Source organism: Ictalurus furcatus, chromosome 21, assembly GCF_023375685.1.
Source record: "Ictalurus furcatus strain D&B chromosome 21, Billie_1.0, whole genome shotgun sequence".
Lineage (NCBI taxonomy): Eukaryota > Metazoa > Chordata > Actinopteri > Siluriformes > Ictaluridae > Ictalurus > Ictalurus furcatus.
Genome location: NC_071275.1, coordinates 5,798,819 through 5,819,179, shown reverse-complemented (window position 1 = coordinate 5,819,179; position 20,361 = coordinate 5,798,819). Strand labels below are relative to the sequence as shown.

The 20,361-nt window shown below is 39.1% G+C and overlaps 1 protein-coding gene across 4 annotated transcripts in view; it reads right to left on the bottom strand.

Annotated features, from left to right (window-relative positions):
- dock3 (dedicator of cytokinesis 3) overlaps positions 1 to 20,361 on the bottom strand; it is a 235,807-nt gene that overhangs the window by 134,042 nt on the left and 81,404 nt on the right. For all 4 annotated transcript variants that reach the window (XM_053652788.1, XM_053652791.1, XM_053652790.1 and 1 more), the window contains exons 4-5: positions 9,870 to 9,925; positions 8,285 to 8,381 (exon numbers count right to left, since the gene is read on the bottom strand). In XM_053652788.1, coding sequence (XP_053508763.1) covers positions 8,285 to 8,381; positions 9,870 to 9,925 — 153 coding nt within the window. The remainder of the gene's footprint in view (positions 1 to 8,284; positions 8,382 to 9,869; positions 9,926 to 20,361) is intronic.

The following is a 20,361-nucleotide window of genomic DNA, read 5'->3' as shown; positions in this document are numbered from 1 at the left end:
TTTACGAGAGAGATCCCTGACACAAAACATGTCACCGCCTGACATATAATTACCTGATAAGGACATAACAGAGTGGGAAAATATCCTGCCACAAGCACAGTTGATTACAGATATAGGTGCTTACCCTTAAACGGCATTTACTACTAGGCTGGTAAGAAGGAAGTCGCTCATGTCTGAGTGAACATCTGCACAGAATTCTGACTTCATTATACAGAAAAATGACATACACATGATGGCCTGGAGCAAGCACATAGTCCGATGCTTCATACTGGCTCCCTGGATGCTTATTAGATCATTAGATCGTGTTTTGTATGACATATATAGATGATGAGTTGTGTCTCCTACTCCTAATTCTCCTTCTCTCTCTCTTTCTGTCTATCTGTCTGCAGGCCACTCATATGGATGTAAGCTCCAGTGACATCTTTTCACTTCTACTCTCATCAGCTCTGCGTGACTCAAGCTGCCATCTCCTTTTCAGCTCATTACGTTGCTATTACACATTCTAGTGTTGCTACCATTGAAAATAAGTTTTAATTGGGCTTTAAGGAAAGAGGGTAAACATATTTATGCACTTTGGTGCACTTTGATGACTGTCACTACGTAACTTTCTATCTGTATTTCTCACTCTGAACTAAGAGATATTCGTTTTCTCATGCTAGATAAAGCATAGGAGATATGTACGGAATAAAAAACATTATTGTATTATAGAAATACAATATAGAGTAGATACATATATGGACTACATGGGTGCTGTTTTAATCGTATAATCTAATCTAAAAAAATAAATCTAATCTATCTAATCTAATATAATACAATACAATACAACACAATACAACAGTTAGTTCCAGTCCACTAATTTGTGTTCCAAGAATATATCCCAAGCCCATATTTACTATAACCGCACTGGAACGTTTCAATGTGTTTATCACTTCACTCATCTGTGTCCGCCATGTAAAATTCCACTTTCTAGTTTGAAACGGTTACTACAGTAGTGTTAGTGACATCATCAGTGGACATATACTTTTCTGGAATATGACTTTTGACTTAAAATATGAATGCTTATCAGACGAAGATGAAAAGGAAGAAGGGATGACAGTCTCAACAGAAGCACCTTAATCAATCAACCAAAGGGTTGGTTGGGAGAGGTTTTTTTTTTTTTGAAGGAGATTGTCCAGTGGGTTGGCCCTCCCTGGTGAGGTTGGAGGGCAACATGCAGGCCAGAGGCATGCTGGTCTCGGTCGTGAAGGAGCATCAGAGTGCTGGGTCCTGGCTTTGGTGCCCTACTGTCCTGCCTTACTGTCCCACTCTGATTCCCCCCAAATGGTGGCCTGTCCTTGTATGACTCCTCCCTTTGTTTATTTATTTATTAATTCTTTATTTTTAATAAATAGTTTATTATATTATATATGCATATTTTTTTTCTTTTTTCTCCCCTCTCTACTCTTTATTCTACAGCTTGCCTTACATACATACTGAATAGAGGTGTACAAGCATAACACAATCTCACACCTACAGTTCACATAATCACATGCAATACCTGTTATGTTTGTTTTGGCTTATTGTTTTGTTTGTCCTGTATTTATGTTGTTCTCACATACTTTGTTCTAATTTAAAAAAAAAACAATGGAAAAAAAAATCAATCAACTACCCAATCAACCAACCAACCAACCAATCAACTACCCAATCAACCAACCAACCAATCAACTACCCAATCAACCAACCAACCAATCAACTACCCAATCAACCAACCAACCAATCAACTACCAAATCAACCAACCAATCAATCAACTACCAAATCTACCAACCAATCAACTACCCAATCAACCAACCAATCAATCAACTACCCAACCAGCCAACCATTCAACCACCCAATCATCCAACTACCCAATCAAACAACCAACCAACCATCAATGATCCACCCAATCAATCAACTACCCAATCAACCAGTCAATCAACCAAGCAACCAATCTGTCTGTCCTGTCTCATGGCAGACTATTAAATATGGCTAAAGACTGAATGGCATCTATGACCATTTCATGACCCCTGTCCTACATATAAACACACACACACACACACACACACACACACACACACACACACACAAACACACACACAGATGGGGAAACCTGTCAGTCATCGTCAAGCCCACAACCAGCAGACACAGCTGCTCCGAACAGGAAACGTGGGTACAGATGGGCAACAATCTGGTATCTGCTGACAGAAATCAATGCTGTGAGGAGCTATTATTACAGGAGATAAGACAATCCCGCTGCTTATCAATAGGGCAGTTATTAATAGTGCTGTCTGTTAGGATCTCTTCATTTTTATGTTACGAGTTTACTGGAGAGCTTTCAAGGAGTAAAAAGAAACTATGATAAATTGCCTATCATTACATTACTCAAAATAATTAGTCCAATTTCTCACACCATTAAAAGTCAAAAGATTTCATTTAACAGATTAAGAAGGAAAGCAGCCAGTTCATTCTTTTGTTGAAGTCGTGCTGAGTTTTGCTACATTCAATCCTATCCTATCAACTGTGTCATAAAGTCATATTATACCAGAGCGCTGTTAAATCTTCAAACCTGATTCCAGAATTAGGAGGTGTTGATTCATTTTCTATAAGTGTGTGGTTCTGGATGTTAGTCAAATGACAGGTTTATATTAATGAGCTGTGAAAATACATTATCATTTCTACAGTAGCAGCTCACAGGCACTTTAATGGTGAACATATAACATAATCTAAACCTAATAACAAACAGATTTTATAAAATGGTGTTATTATACAGTGCATCCGGAAAGTATTCACAGCGCTTCACTTTTTCCACATTTTGTTATGTTACAGCCTTATTCCAAAATGGATTAAATTCATTATTTTCCTCAAAATTCTACAAACAAAACCCCATAATGAGAACGGGAAAGAAGTTTGTTTGAAATCTTTGCAAATTTATAAAAAATAAAAAGCAAAAAAAAGCACATGTACATAAGTATTCACAGCCTTTGCTCAATACTTTGTTCAGGGCTCCAGATGGCGACTAAAATAAGAATAAGGCTGTAACATAACAAAATGTGGAAAAAGTGAAGCGCTGTGAATACTTTCCGGATGCACTGTAAACTGTGTGAAAAAAGCCTGATGTGCTGTTCATTTAAGCAATAAGTCAAGAGAGGGCTGTGTCATGGTGATTTTATCATGTTTAAGAATGGCTTAAAAACACCCTTACATTTGATACATTGAATTCTAGAAACTGATTGGTCAGAGGGTGTGCTTTATTTTCGTATAACAGCACAGGTCAGACTATAGTTCCGTTAGTGTTTTTATAGTGGCAGTTCGTTCACAGGAACTTCTATGTGATACTCCACACAGTCTAAGAGAGGGGTGTCCAATCTTTTCCTCAAAGGGCCGGGGTGGGTGCAGGTTTTCATTCCAACCAAGGAGGAGCCACACCTGATTCCACCTGTTTAATCAGTTGATTTTGTCTTTCAGTAGACTCAGGTGTGGCTTCTGCTTGGTTGGAATGAAAACCTGCACCCACACCTGTCCTTTGCGGATAAGATTGGATACCCCTGGTCTAATGACTACTAATAAATGGAGTTTACAAAAAAACACGTGTCATTGTTTAACAAAGTGAAACCTATAATTGATGATGTGGTAAGGTTTTATGTTAGGAATCATTTATTTAACTTTTTTGTAAGGAGTCTTGGTTGTTAGCTCTTTGTAACAGTAACAGTGATTTGGAAAGCTTCCCAGCACAGGTAAGTCTTCAGAACAGATGAGTTGTGCTTTTCTGGGTAAAATGACAGGCAGTATTTTTTGAGGGACAGACAGACAGAGAGACAGAGAGACAGAGAGAGAGATAGGTGAGGGAATGACTGTTTATCGTGTCTATAATATAAATGATAATAGGACTACTCTCTTGGACGTTCCATAACATTAAATCTAACTATAAACCATTAAAATGTGCAAGGTGTTGTTCATTAGTAAATTAAACATTGTAATCATTGGCAAATTGTTGTGTCACAAGTGGAATAACACACTCCAGACCATGCTGTTATAAAATTTTTATAACCGCATGGTCTGTTAGCTATTCCTTACGTACGACACACACACGGCTTATTGCTATTACAAAACTTATAATACAATACGATCAAACAATGAAAAATATATTATTGCTTTAAAAAAAAATTTTTTCCCCACCATGCAATGTAGTCGATTAACAGTAAGCTTTATTTGCAAAATAATATGCAAAGATTAGTATATTCTATTGACAGAACAATGGCTTAAATGTTGTTTTGTTGTTTTAAAGCCTGATGCATTAATATAGACTTTTCATTGTGATCTATTGTATTGTGATCCGGTCACAGATGTGCGTATATCGAGGATTGTTAAATGCTTCGAAGAAGGCTCAGCCAATCAGAGTTTAGATCTGAACTGAAAAAAAATCAGTTTTATATTTGTTTTTTTAAATAAAAAATAACTATAATCTTAGGCAAGTCCCTGTGGTATAAGAAAAATAAAACAATTCAGGATGTGCTTTTATAGTAAGATAATCTAGTTTGCATTTGGCCATTTCACATCACCCCGTCGTGGATTATTTTCCTATAATAGCTTGGCCCACCTTATATTATTCCTTACACAGCATCCATAAAAAAAATCTTCTATAGTACCTTTGAAACCCATGACCCAGGGCTAGGGGGGTGTACTCTCACTGCATTCACACATGCATGCTCAATTAATTTCATGCTCAATTAATCTCACTTTAAAGGCACAAGTGCTAACATTTTATCACAATGTAACTGGCTACACTGTATATGGTACATTTGTTGGCAAGGTTAGACAGAGAAGTCTTTGGGTATACTGCCAAAGAAAAATCTTCAAAGGGTGCTGTAATTGTGCAGGGTGTCATAACAGTATTGATGGCCTGCTTCTTCTCCACATGCCTTTCGCACAGCTATGGTTGAAGTCGAAGCCTTCAAGTTTGAAGTTTCATGTTACACAACCCAATTCATTTGGAATTAGCTATCCTTATTTCACCCAGCCTCCAATTTAGATCTTATTTTATTTGCAGTACAAGCTTGTCGGTCTTGAGGAAGCTTATTATAAGCCCTCAGATATTCTGTAGATTCGGAGAATGTGGTGGTAAATAAGGAGCCACAGCAGTCCCAAAACGGAGTCATTGTCTCTGCTGTGTTTGATCTCAGCAGTCCTTGAAGAGACCTGGATTTTTCACAACTGTGGCAATACCCGTTGGGTTGATGAAGCATTTAAAAGGGTGACATGGATAACAAATAGGCAGAAAATTACAACCTGTTGTGAAGATGTTGCACAAATCACTGAATCACATGAACCAGAACTTATTACAAGGTACCTCAATAAGAGTGTGCATCTCTGCAGAACATTTTGTTAGATGAGCAGCAACATGGTCTATGAAGGATATATTTAAAGCATCCGGTGACAGTTTTAGAGCTGTGTCAATGTCATTATAGAGCAGTACAATTCAATACCATACAATGTGATTCAATGTTATGCAACTAAAAAAAAATACAAAAGCAATATATATGTTTTTGTTCACTGCCACTAACAGGCACAGAGGCCAAGTATACTTTACTGAGAATGACAGGGACAGAGACCACACCTTCTTCACTGGGAGAGGCAGGCACAGAGATCATAACTACTTCACTGGTACTAACAGGCAAAGAGGCCACACCTCTTCCACTGGGTCTCACAAGCACAGAGCCACACCTCCTTCATTAGTCCAGACAGACACAGAGGCCACACCTCCTTCACTGGTCCTGTCAGGCACAGAGACCACACTTCCTTCACTGATCCTGTCAGGCACAGAGGCCACACCTCCTTCACTGGTGCTGACAGGCACTAAGGCCACACCTCACTCACTAGTCCTGACAGGCACAGAGGCCACACCTCCTTCAATGGTCCTGTCAGGCACAGAGACCACACCTCATTCAATGGTCCTGACAGGCACCAAGGCCACACCTCCTTCACTGGTCCTGTCAGGCACAGAGACCACACCTCCTTCACTGGTGCTAGCAGGCACAAAGGCCACACCTCCTTCACTGGTCCTGTCAGGCACAGAGACCACACCTCCTTCACTGGTGCTAGCAGGCACAAAGGCCACACCTCCTTCACTGGTCCTGTCAGGCACAGAGACCACACCTCCTTCACTGGTGCTAGCAGGCACAAAGGCCACACCTCCTTCACTGGTCCTGTCAGACACAGAGACCACACCTCCTTCACAGGTCCTGATGGGCACAGAGACCACACTTCCTTCACTGGTCCTGCCAGGCATGGCACAGAGACCACACTTCCTTCACTGGTACTGACAGGCACAGTAATAAGCTAATAAGCACATAGCCTGGAAAGTTCAGGCACAATCAAGCATTTAGGGGGAGAGAGAACGAGGGAGATACTCACAGGGTAGAAAAATATTATGTTTCTAAATAATAGTACACTAGTAATAAAAAGAAATGTGTGTAATCAGTACTGTGTGTTCTAGAACCAGCTGTAAATAAATACTGAAAACAAGATCACAGTGTATCTCTTCCATATTCTTTTCTCTTATCAGCAAGCACTAAGTGACTTACTTCCATTATTCTATGTGAATATTTGTTTAGGAGTATTGAAAAAGCATAGTGCTACAGCCGCTATAAATCAAAGCTGGTTTCATCACCCATTGGCAAAAAAGAGAGTAAAGGAATTCATTGAAAATCTCGAGATCAAGAAAGAGACTCAAGGCCATTGTCATCATTTACACTAATGCACAATATTCTGGAGGAGGCCTACATAAGCCTACAAGAGCATGCTGTCACAGCTCAACCTTTTTTCTATTGTCTGCAGGGCACACTGCTTTTCTTACATAATTATACCAATCATTTTAACACACTTAGCTTCAATGGAAGGTTGACTTTGATGCCAGGTAATATGAGAAGGTTCTCACCTCCAATAAATTACCTGTATGTATAAAATGCTTTAGCGCAGCTCTGTTTAATGAGATGTAAAAGCCAATTCATGCTTTCTCAGAAGAGCCGCTGAAATATTTATGGTGTTTCAGAACAGTAGGAGGTTCTTCGCTATTTGCAGCCTGACTGGACAGAGGCTATACGGTAATAAAGAGGAAGCAGTAGTAGTAGTAATTCAAGGTAAACAACAGAGACAAGTATTACAGCCTTCACTTTTTTTTTCAAGGGCGGGGCATGGCCACAGCAGATAACACTACATTTTCTGTATTGCGTATCCTACACAGGGTCACAGGGGAGCCTGGAGCTTATCCCAGGGAACTCACGCACAAGGTGGGGGGACCCCCTGGACAGGGTGCCAACCCATCACAGGACACAATCGCACACGCATTCACACATTATGGACAATTTGGAAATGCCAATCAGCCAATCTTTGGACTTGGGGAGGAAACCAGAGTAACCAGAAGAGACCCCTGAGGTACAGCGAGAACATGCAAACTCTGCGCAGGCAGGGCAGAGTCAGGATTCGAACCAGCAACCCCGGATGTGGGAGCCAAATGTGCTAACCACTAAGTCACCATGACCCCCATCACTCCAATCATAATCACTGTTTATATTTTGTTATTGTTAGGAATGAGAAAGCAACTATGAAAGAAATACATTTCAGAGTTATACATGTCATTAGGTGGTCATTTATTTTACACCAAGAAGCTCTATACGTAATTACATTGTGCCTCTCTCTTGCCACGCCACTATAAACCTGGGCTTGCCACTGCTTCCAAAAACTGAATGAGCATCTTTTTACTCACAGTTGCAACAATCATACACTGTAGATGAGGGTTCAAGCACATCAGATCAGACAAGTGCACAAAGATCCCCACCCCATCCCATTCCACCCACTTCCAAAGTTTTTTTTCCAACCTTCGAAAAGGTTTTAAAGGCTTGTTTGGAAGGGAACATAAACCAGATTTTACCCAATAAGACTCAAACTTTGAATTGTGAATTGTGTATGCAATAAAATTTTTTTTACAAAACACCAAACATGCCCTCTGAGCAAGTAGCTTCTAACAAATTAAAACAACCAAATTAGCAGCATGTTACTACAGTGTGCATTGCGATAGACCAACAGACTTCAGAGACCATTCTGTATTCATTTATTCACAAAGCCTGCTACGGTTGTATTCACTTCTACCATGTGTTTTACATATCTGCTTAATTCAGTCCCACAACAGAATAGCAACTTGCTAATCCAGTTGCTGAATGACCACATCCACTGCAATCCATTTTAATAGGAGTATGCAAAGTTGAGACTCACCACATAGAGCTGCTTCCAAAGTACAGCCCATTCCTGTAGAGTGGAGGTGACTTCGGTCACAATGGAATCTTCAAGAGGCACCACTGTCTCATACTGCCTGCACACACAAACACAAGGACAGCAAGGTGAGCACTGAGTACACGCTTATATTTTACTTGGGATGTGAAGTCATTGTGATTCCAACCACATTCACTGGAGAATGACTAATTAATAAAATAAACTGTGGGTTGGTTTACAGATGATTTTTTTTGTCCAAAGCATTGATTTGATTGAACAGGGTTTGCAGTAATCAGGCCTGGTTGAGTCTATTCCAGCTGAACCCCATTATGAATGCAGTTGCATAGATTTGGGGAATTAGTAACTATGGGAGCAAAGACATTTTCACACGGGTCCAGTCGGTATTGGATAACTGTTTTTGCTTCAATAAATAACATTATCATTTAAAAACGTTATTTTGTGTTCAGGTTGCCTTTGTTTTATCTTAGATTTTGGGTTAATTTCTGAAGCAATTTAGTATGAGGTATACACAAAAACACAGATTAAATCAGGACGAGGGCAAATACTTTTAACAGCACTGTAGTTTGCTTTTCAATTGTTTATGCAGAAACAGCTAGACTAGTAATTATTTTCAAATTCGGTCCAGGGTCTTATTGCTTCCCTATTTTAGAGTGGTCAATATAAGTGAGTAAGGGTACTTACTTGTACTTGTATTTGTTCCTGTAAGTTCGATTTGTACGGATTTGTCCAAGCAGTCATTAACCACAGGGAATGTGGCAAAATGTCCTTTCCCAGCTCCTTTTTCCCCTTGCTATCTCTTCTGTTCTGTCACACCATTTATCTCTCCCTCCCATTTTCTCTCCATCAGCCCTGTCATGTCCTTCCATTATCATTTTTTGAATTGTACTATGCAAATGCTTTGGTCTTATCGAGCTCGCTTTATCTGAACATCATTTTTTGTGAGCGTGTGTGACTTTTCACACAGACCAAATGTGAAATTATTGTGGGGAATTGATCTAGTTAATGTGGTTAAAGTAGATGCATTAAATAAAGAAATAATATACAAACAAATGTGTATTGTTACTATATGATGTATTCAGGCATGCAGTTAACAATTTGTAGGCAAATGCATAATCAACCCAAATTATCTTGAGAAGCAAGACGTTTCAGACAAAAGTGTAATTGTTTCTGACAGGTCCTGACATTGAGGCTTCCTTGTACTCCTTACGGGAGTTACACTCTGGATGGAGTCTTTCTCCCCTCTCTAAATCTACGTTGCATATAGTGCATTACATCAAGTGTCGATAATGCTTTAAAATGTATACACATCTGTTAAACTCCCTATATTCTACATTGATAAATCAATATGGTTACACCAGGGATCATCAATTAGATTTGACCTGGGTCTAATTCTCATGGCACAAATACTGTGTAGGCCCAACATCCAGATGTGTAGTGCATGCCATTTGATATTTGCAAACATAAAATAAATCGTGGCAGAAAAACATAGCCGAATATGAAAATACTGTCTCTGCTACTGTAGCTAATTTCCCAAACACTAAGCAACTTCAGCAAAAAAGGCTCTTACCCACGGTTGGTGACAACAGCCTTCCGCAGATACACATAGCTAGCTGGGAAGATGCCCTGTAAAAATCAAAGATAAAACGAGGTTAAATCATAGCATTAATACATTTGATGCTGACTGATCTAGTATCAGCATTGTGCTATACTCATCTATAAACAGTAGAAATCCAATAACGACAGCTTAGATTAGTGTGAGTCTATAAGCCTAAACTCCAAGACCAAGTATTCTGTAACTGAAGGTAAAAGATATTGCTTTTTCGTTAATGCAATTAGAGGTAAGTGAAGGACAATGGCTTGGAAAAACATCCAAAAATGTGAACTGAGAGAAGAAAAAAATAAGAAGAAGAACTACAATCATCTGCAATTACTCCAAAAGTGGAAACTGCTTTGTATAACTATAATAACATCCTTTAAGAAGAGCTCCAGAACTGGTTTAGCTGAGATAATAAGACTACTTGAGGTTACAAACCCAGTTCAGCATCAATTACCTGGCCTTAGTTATGCTGGGAGCTGAAACTGAAGGGGTTATTTTAAGTGCTTGTTTAACACCATTACAGTGGTTAGCTAAGAAAAGTCTGAAAACAGCTTTGCTTATGAGACATAAAATTGGATAACATCAGTGGTGCCAACATTGTTAACAACAAGAAAAATAAATACATTTTACAACAAAAATCCTAGCATATGTTGGTGAACAAGAACTATTTTTTTTCTTTCTTTCTTTCTTTTTTTTCAGATGTGTGGTACGTAACAATAAGAAATAACCAACTCCTCCATTTTTTATTTTACTGATCAAAGAGACCACAGTCCCATCCAGCTGGGATCTTTTGGCTCACAATACCGAGCTTTGTAAAATCAAGACTGAGCTCACTTAGATAAAGAGTGAAGCAAAAATATGCTAAACCTTTTCACTTCTTTCCTGTCAGGTGAAGTTTATTCAGATTTTGGTCTGCTTCATATGAAAATCCAGAAGAGCATCGTTTTAAGGTTGATCCCATATTGCTGTAACAAGGGGTAAAAATCATAAATGCTGTGGTAGATGTTGGGAACTCTAGACTGAGTAAAATCCAAATGCTTTGTCATAACATCCAATCTAATATGTTTATTTATCAATATAATCTTGCAGTTTCCCTTGCAGGCAGCACTAATACCTGTTTAAGAAAATGAATCAACACCATCTGACCAATCACATTTGAGAATTGAATAGCTCTGTGGTATAAATCATATCAGCCAACATTTCATGCCATTATGAAACAAACATTATGCTTACTGAGATTAAAATATCAAAGACTTTTCTCTAACATTTCCACCAACCATCTTCACTGACATTTGGCAAAGCTCGACATACTGTAGGAAATGTCAATTCTACCATGACTTTAAAAGTGCAGAATTTCTGGAATTTCTGCTAATGAGTCACATCTTAGCAAAATGTCTTAGCAAAATGAGCAACAAAATGTATTTTGTACTGATCAAAGTAGTATACAAGGTCCCGAGAAGCCAGGCCAACACGCATCTTAACTCATGTTACTCAATCAGAAAGTGGCTTTGTGTTAATGGTTTAGCAAGTATGGCTGCTTATCGTGATGCTTGGACAAGAAAAGTGGAATTATGTCATTAGAAACTGTAGCTCTACAACCATTCTTCTGCTCAAAGAAAAGTATTAGGGAAAATTGTTCACAAGTTAAGATGCATGATATACGGTACTATATTTTAACAGACTAAAAGCCATTAAGCTGCAAAAAAAATATATACTCCCATATTGTCTGTAGTGTGTGAATGTGTGAACACCCTGTGGTGTGTTGTCACCCCAACAGTGCTCAACCTCTTCAGCTTATGTGGCTGAATGGGCAAAATCCCCACAGCCACTGTCCAAAATCTAATGGAATGCCTTCTCAGAGTAGTGGCGCTTACTATAACAGCAAATGGGGAACAACTCAGTATGAACATCTTCCCAGCAGGTCTGAATTCAGGACTTGTGAAACTTGTTGTGTATTACTGCTTCCATACATTTCCAACTATTGAGAGAAGGCAGCAGATCATGACCATAGATTTTGGTGGGGCAGGACGACATTAATAATATCATAGTTTCAATCAAATTAAGTCAAGAGTCTATTTGACTCTTGCTATAGTCGACTATCTAGTGAGTGTCTCAATGACACAAGGACACAATGTCACAGTGTGTGAGGTGCACACAGAAGCGCTAATATCATTAACCAGGGTTGCCAGGATTCAGCAAAATTTCCAACCTAACTACATCTCAAAAACTGCACAAAAGACCTAGCCCAAAAGAGACAACATTTTTCTTCTTTTGATCAGTCTTTCTATTGAAACAAGTTCACCATGAGGCACAGGCATTTCTACTCCATAAGCCCCAAATCCCTCTCCCAAACTTTGTAATACATATTACAATAGAAATGGCTCTGTGTATCATAGACACACTGTTTGCACTTAAAAGTTGTCTTTTAAAACATCAAAATGTTTTTCAGTAAATATATTTCCAATGGTTATTTGCACGAGATTGTCAGCAGACATCAGTATTAACTCAAGAAATCCACAAATAGAAAGAATTCACAACATTAAAGCACACAAATAAAGTTATGTGTAATAAAGTGGAATGACAGGAAAAAAGTATTGAACACGCTAAGAAAAAGCAGTTCTCCAAAGGAAGGTAAGACATTCGTAAGTAGTTAGAAGGTAATTATACCTCCTATCTATGCAAATTAATGTCAGCTGGGTTAGTAAATTTATGGTCTATAAAAAGGCTTTTTGTTACCAACCTTATTGCAACCTTATTGTTGTGAAACATATTGATGGAATCGGATACGGATGTATTTCAAAACTTCTGAATCTTCCAGTAAGCACAATGGGGGCCATTATGCGCAAGTGGAAGCAACATCACTCCTTCATCAACCAGCCACGCACAGGAGCTCCTCGCAAGATTTCTGATTCAGAAGAATAGTCAGAAGAGTAGCCCAAGAGCCAAGGACCACTCGGAAAGAGCTCCAGAAACACTTGGATGCAGCAGGTGCCAACGTCACAGAGAAAACAATAGGCAGTGCACTCCACCGCCATGGCCTCTATGCACGCTCACCCAATTCATATAATTGAAGAAATGATGAATGGAGCCCTTTACCGGGAGATTCTTGAGAAGAATTTGCTGCCATCCACCAGGATGATGAAGATGAGACGTGGGTGGACTTCCAGCAGTACAACGATCCAAAGGATACAACAAAGGAAACTCTCAATTGGTTTCAGAGAAAAAAAAATCAAGGTGTTAGAATGGCCCAATCACCTGACTCGAATCCAATTGAACAAGACTTAAAGACAATATGTTTAGAAGAATGGTGCAAAATCACACCTGAATACTACTATTCAGTACACACCACTAAGTATTAAATAAATTTCAGTTAGCGTGTTCAATACTTTTTACCTGTGTCATTCCGTTTTATTACACATAACTTTATTTATGGACTTTAATGTTTGGATTTCTTTATATGTGTGGATTTCTTGAGTTAATACCAAAGTCTGGTGAAGATTTCATATGAATAACCTCATTGGAAATATATTTACTGAAAAAAATGTTGACGCGTTCAATACTTATTTCCCCTGCTGCAAGTCCAATTATTTGTTATAAAACAAGATCTTGGAAATTGTGGAGTATTTTTAATCTAGGCCAATATGGTGTAATACATTAGGAATCAGGAATTTCCCTGTGTATTTTGAATTATCCCTGCTACTGTTGTTCGCTGATTGCTTAACTGCAACTGTCTCACCTCTCACTTTGTGACACATAAAACCCACTAACCTGTCAATGGCATCACCTTTGTCAACTTGTAGATTGCTAACTAGCCGAAATGAGTCCCTGCTATAACTCAAGGCAACGGTGTTGTGCAACTGTATCATATTCTGGGCCTTTGCTGTCTCCAATACTTCTATGTTAGATTTCTCATTAATATGGCATTGCTTATTAATATGGCATTCACTAGAAAATGCTGAGTGAGAAATAAAGCTTTTGCTAATTTTTTTTCTCCTTTTAACAATGCCCCCCTATAATATCAGCGTAACCACAAACCTCTCACAGGAATAACGAAAATACAGCCGTACCAAATAAGTGCCAACATAACTGAGCACTTCACATATATACAGTAAACATATTTAATGTGTTTCTTTTAATGCGGCCCGTACCAACTCAGATTCTTCGATTGGACCAAATGAAGCTCAGTACCTACTGTACATGCTACAAAAGTCTGGTTCTCAACTGTTCCAGCTATATTTTTTCTCTCACATGTTCATTTTTTGGCAGGTTAAACTCAGTTATTGAGGACACCAAAATTCCATCGGCTGAATGGGAGAATTGAGACAGAGAGCAAGTACGCTCTATTAATCATTAGCTGCCCAGAACTGCACGCACATTACCTAAATCTACTGTAGGTTGAATGCTATTATATGAGGACAGTTTTGTTCCTCATGGCACTAATGAGGAGTAATGTGGACCATATTCTAGATCTAGATAGTAATATGCGTCCTAAATGGCAAACTATAAAAATGTAAATCCCCATCCTTGACAAGAATATAATTTTAACACCTACTGTCATTGTGTTGATTATGAAAATGTCATCCAGCTATTGATTAGTAAACTATTTTATTTAACAAAGCTAAAAAAAATCTAGATTTTGGGGAAACATTGGAAGGAAATACCTTACCATGACAAAAAAAAAGACAAATTTTATTGCGTAATAAATAATTAATGCTAACAAAGAGGTCATACGGCGTAAAATCCTGATACAAGTTATTCATGCCTACTACCATCATCTGACCTGCTTTACATTCCATATAATATGAATTACAGTACAGATTCATTGGAGTGAAATAACAAAAGGATGTGAAGTCTGCCTGGGGGTAGCACACATGTGGCTGCTCATTTTTATGCCCAACCTGCTCGCGTGAGAGTGTGTGTGCTTCGAGCTTGCTACATACAGGCTTTGTTCAACTCAAGTGCCGGGACAGAATGTAAAAAATATGTCACACAGATTTCAGTGAGTAAAGGTGAAACAATATAAACATCGGGACACTTGTATTCAGTAAATCAGTCTTGCGTGAGCAATATGGTGTCCATGGGTTAGTTTGATTATTCGGTCATGATGCTGTGTCTTCCATGTTTGGGTCACTGGAATTTCATGTTCACAGCAGTTAGATATCCTCATAGAGTGCTAAGTTAGTTGTTGTTGCTGTTGGTGTTGTTGTAGCTGTAGCTGTACAGGTCTCACAGGAATCCAGCAATTTACTCTCACAGCAGAGTTGCAATTTACTCTCACAGCAATTTAGTCTCACAGCAAATCAATTTAAGTGCACAGAAACTCTATTTTGACAGTGCAACCAGCTGAACTAGAGGGAATCCTTTAATTGTAATTATCTTCCAAATGCAATACTTACCATAAATGATACCCAAATTTAATTGACTATATTTGGATTATATAATAAGAAGAAGAGGAAGAGAAAAAGAAGATGATCACAGTCACACTGATGACCTACAATGTAATGGCAACACATTCTGCAGTGCCACAGAGCCACCATGCACTGCTCTGAACACCATGCCACGGATTCACAGATACACAGAGCTGCCCAACACCACGCTGCACGATACCGGCACATAGCTGCACAGAGGACCAAACAGCTCTGAGACCACTTAGAACAATGGCACCAAACAGTGCAAACAGAGCATTAAAGGAGCACAGCAAACTTTCCTGCAAGCAACAGACATGCACTATATTCCCAAAAAGTATGGGGACACCTGACCAAACACTCCCAAGTGCTTGTTGAACATCCTATTATCCATCCAACCATCTAAGCGGTCTATACCGCTTATCCTTTTCAGGGTCACGGGGAAACTGGAGCCTATCCCAGGGAGCATCGGGCACAAGGCGGGGTACACCCTGGACAGGGTGCCAGTCCATCGCAGGGCACAATCACACACACATCCACACACCCATTCATACACTTTGGTCATGCCAATCAGTCTACCATGCATGTCTTTGGACTGGGGGAGGAAACCGGAGTACCTGGAGGAAACCCCCGCAGCACAGGGAGAACATGCAAACTCCGCACACACAGGGCCACGGTGGGAATCGAACCCCCGACCCTGGAGGTGTGAGGCGAACGTGCTAACCACTAAGCCACCATGCGCCCCACATCCTATTATAGATTTGGTTAAGTCTTTCCACTAGATTTTGGAGTGTGGCTGTTGGGATTTGCCCATTCAGCCACAAGGGCATTAGTGAGGTCAGGCACTGATGTCAGATGACAAGGTCTGGTGTGCAGTCATCCCAAAAGTGTTCATTGGGGTTGAGGTCAAGCTCTGTGCAGGCCACTCGAGTTTTTTTACACACCAACCTTGGCAAACCATGTCTTTATGGACCTCGTTTTGTGCACAGGTGCACTGTTGTGCTGTAAAATGCTAGAGCAAACAAATTGTTCAGAAAATTGTGATTTCCAATCACAGATACCACAGAACCAGTGTTTTGAGCAAGAGTCCTAACCAAATGGTAACTCAACTGTAAGTTGCTATGGGTGCATGTACCCGTCTAATGAACATAATCTAAATGTTGAAAACAGTTGGTTCACCAAATTCTGAGTTGTCAAAGCAAGGCCTAGATCTAAACATATACTAATTATCCCAACCTTATGCTCACAGTCCCAGTGTGCATTACATTCTGGGTAGCATTGACAGAACGTTTTCTCTTCAGCCTCTGCACCTCACTGAATCAACTGAGGTTAGCCTTGCAAATGAAGAAGGAAGGAGGGGGCCTGATGAATATATGAGTCATCAACATCCTGCAAGCTTGCACATCTGTGTTATGCCACCGCAGCTCTGAGATACTCAGACCAGACGACCACAGAGCTCCTGGCTCATTATGAATGCAAACTCCTGAATCATAGATGGCACATCCAATGGTTTCGTTTGGGGCATCCTAATTTACTCACCCTCTAAAATCCTGCTTAGTTTAGCATTTGTGCATGGAGAGTCACAGTCTTTGGGTGCCTTGTAAACCAAATAGTTGCACACGGACTAGATTTGTTAGATTAAATCTGAACGTCAATGAATTAATCTGCAATGCTTCCTTTAATCTGTTTTACACCGAGGACAATTCTGTATTTGTTATGCACCAGTTCTGGTACTTCAAGTCGCCCATACTTGATGTGGCATTTATATCATCATCAGCATGAACGTTCGGTATCATAGTGATAAGGTATTTACAGTATAGTAAATGTGTGGAGGACATTCCTAATGATAATTAGGAATTGATTGGCTTGAGAGTGTGTACCAGTCCAAAAAAAACCTTCATATAAACTATGATGCTATGCACACTAGAGATATTCTTACACATAGTGGGTAGTGCTATACTGTATTTAAGGACATGTAACTGAATATCTTTTAAATAAGCTTTTAGGTATCAGTCCGTAAAAACATAGGGCTTAGTATGTGGATCCTACTGAGAATTATTATTGTCTGGGCACAAATTTAAAACCAAATTATCCACTGCGAGATAAGATAAACTAATGCGATAATAAATAAGGTCAAAAAAAAAAATATCTTAGAAGGCCAAAATAAGTCATGGGATGTTAAATGTTTCAGTGTTTTGTGCTTTTTTTTATTTTCAGGACTTTTTCTTTGTTTTTCAATCAGCTGTAAGCTGTAGCACCATGTGGTGTAGGCTGCTTGCACTACTAAATCTATCCCTACTAATAAATAAGTGAGTGTGCCAAGGAGTTGATGATGGAGGGTAGGGATAAGACAATCTGTCGCGGGTCTGCGTTGTCAAGTGTCCCACATCCTACCATGTTGTAGGAATCAGTGAGGCCTGCATAGGGGAATTGGTCCCACCAATCCCATTTGGACACAGGTGTGCCACTCATTAAGGGAATTAACCAGTGTTCACTTTCAGCAAGTGAGAGATGCACTGGAGCATGGTTCAGATGTATTTTTTTGGGTTCTGTCTGGATTCTGTCCTGGTCACTGTCAGGCTATAACAGTTTAACTGTTTCTTGGCCAGCAAAATCAGTTATTGTCTGTACCCTTATACATGCTGGTCTGGTAATATCAGGAACTGTCACTACCACCTTACGTTGTTTACTCACATTTCTTAAAAACATACATGTTGAAAATTATGTCAGCCCCCCATTGTACAACTAAGTCCTTCAAGGAAATGTGTTATATTGTTCATAGCCTAAAATAAAAATGGCATCTTTGCACAACAGGTACGGTCCCCAGTTCAATGCTGAGGTTGGGTTACAATTTGTGTGAAGTTTAATTTGGTCTACTCGTGTCCGTGGGCATTTCCTCTAGTTTTCCATTTTAGTTATTCAGTCATCTTCATGAACCATTTTATCCTGGTCAGGATTCTGGTGCATCTGAAGCCTATCCTGGGAACACTGGGAACCATCTCCCAAAAATATGCTGGTGGGTGGACCGACTATTCTAAATTGAACCTAGATGTGATTGCGTGTGTGAATGTGTGTGTGCACATGAGCTGGCGTCCCATCCAGGGTGTGTTCCAACTTCATGCCCAGTGTTCCCATGATAGGCCCCAAATCCATCGCAATCCTGACCAGGATAAAACGGTTCATGAAGATGACTGAATAACTAAAATGGAAAACTAGAGGAAATGCACATGGACATGGGGAGACAAACATTAGCTGACCTCTCGTGAATCTAGTCAGCAGTGGTATTATATGTAGCCAGCTTTATTTCATGTTTAACCTTGGATAATATCTAGTTAGATTCTAATAGCAGTTAGCTAGCCTGAGCAACACTTCACTAGCTACCATAATCAAATGTCAGTTAGCCTACATTTACCTCAAATTAACTGCAGTTATTGGCGTTTGTTAACAAAGTATATATTGCGTGATTAGATTTGCTGTTTAAGTTAGAGTGTATTAGTTTAATTTGACATTATCTTAAGTAAGCACCTTTTTCTTTCTCTTTCAGGAGGTGATGGAGAAATCTAAAGCAAGAGATATTCCTATAGTCACTGATGCAGTAAATCTCAAGTTCCAGCTGTTGAAAGATGGGATTTTCTTATTATTTCTCTCTTTTATTTATTTCATACAGGCACATAATACAACATAACCACATGCACCTCTACACACATCAGACCGGTCTGTTGTTGTATTCAGGTATTCTGCTGTTTATGAAGGACATTAAAATTACCGGGGCTCATTAATACTTTTTTTTTTTTTTTCTTTTTTGAATCCATATGCTGCACAGCCAACCACTGAAAGATTTTGATCTATAAAAGGTTTTTTTTATTATTATTATTTATTTCTTTCTTTTTTATAACATTAACATTAAATTTATTGTTTTTTTGGCACTGAAAGAACAGTCATACATACAATAACATTTAGAAACATTTAGAAACACTACCCCACCCCACCATCAACATTGAACATTCAGGGAAAAGATAAATAAATAAAATTAATAATATATAATAAGAGGTACAGATTTTTTTTTTATAGGCATTGTCATTTTATTTATCAATTTCACTCATTAATTTCAGCCTAATCACTTTCCTGGAACTGCATAAAAGTAGCCTGCTTTCTGCCGTCTTTCTCTCCCTGTAGGAGGTCGAATGAGTTTCTATGAAGACTGCCCATTCAAGGAAAAACTTATCTACCCTCTCCCTGGATGCATTGTAGAATAAAATGTTTTGCTGAATGCAATTGTTTGCCTTGTTTATTTTGCACTATTGCCCGAACTTCCTTCTTGGGTTAAATTGAGCAGTTACTTGGACTCATTGAAATTCACTTGTTGTGCATGCTCATGTGAATGTCTTAACATAAGATAACATTAGGATGTGAGTAATTATGATCATAGAAGCAAGAGAAAAATATTAATGCATACATACTGTAAATGTATTCTATGTTATGGGAGCAATCCCCTTTTGCTCCAAAAGTGAACACACACAAAAAAAAACTGATTAATGCTGTCTCTCCATCACTACCCAGGAAAAAAAGCTACTGTACATGTAGTCAACGTAGTAATCAAAGCACATTATGTGTTAATATTTAACAAAAATTGCTGCAAATATAGTCGTTGCTGCTGGCTGTCCCGCTTAAACACATCCAAACAGGTTGACTGGTTTGTTGACGGATTTGTTTGGAACTATTGCGAGCTACATGAACCACATGACTGTGTTGCGGCGAGATCAAAGCGTGTAGAAACTCTCTTTTTCAATGGCGCTGGGTTAAAGGAGCTGATCAAGGGCCCAACAGTGCCAACTCTGTCCCCTGACCTTCTAGTCAGTTGCCCAGAGCCTTAACCCATGAGCCACTGCTGGTCTTGGACTTTCAGTATATAAGCAACATCCAAATAACAGTGGCTGCCATTTTCTGCAACATCAATCATTCCACACGTATGGCATCATTCAGATCTCGAAGAATTATACCTCGGACAATAAGAAGGGTTCTTAAAAGACTACTGGTTCTTCAGCACCAGTGCCATT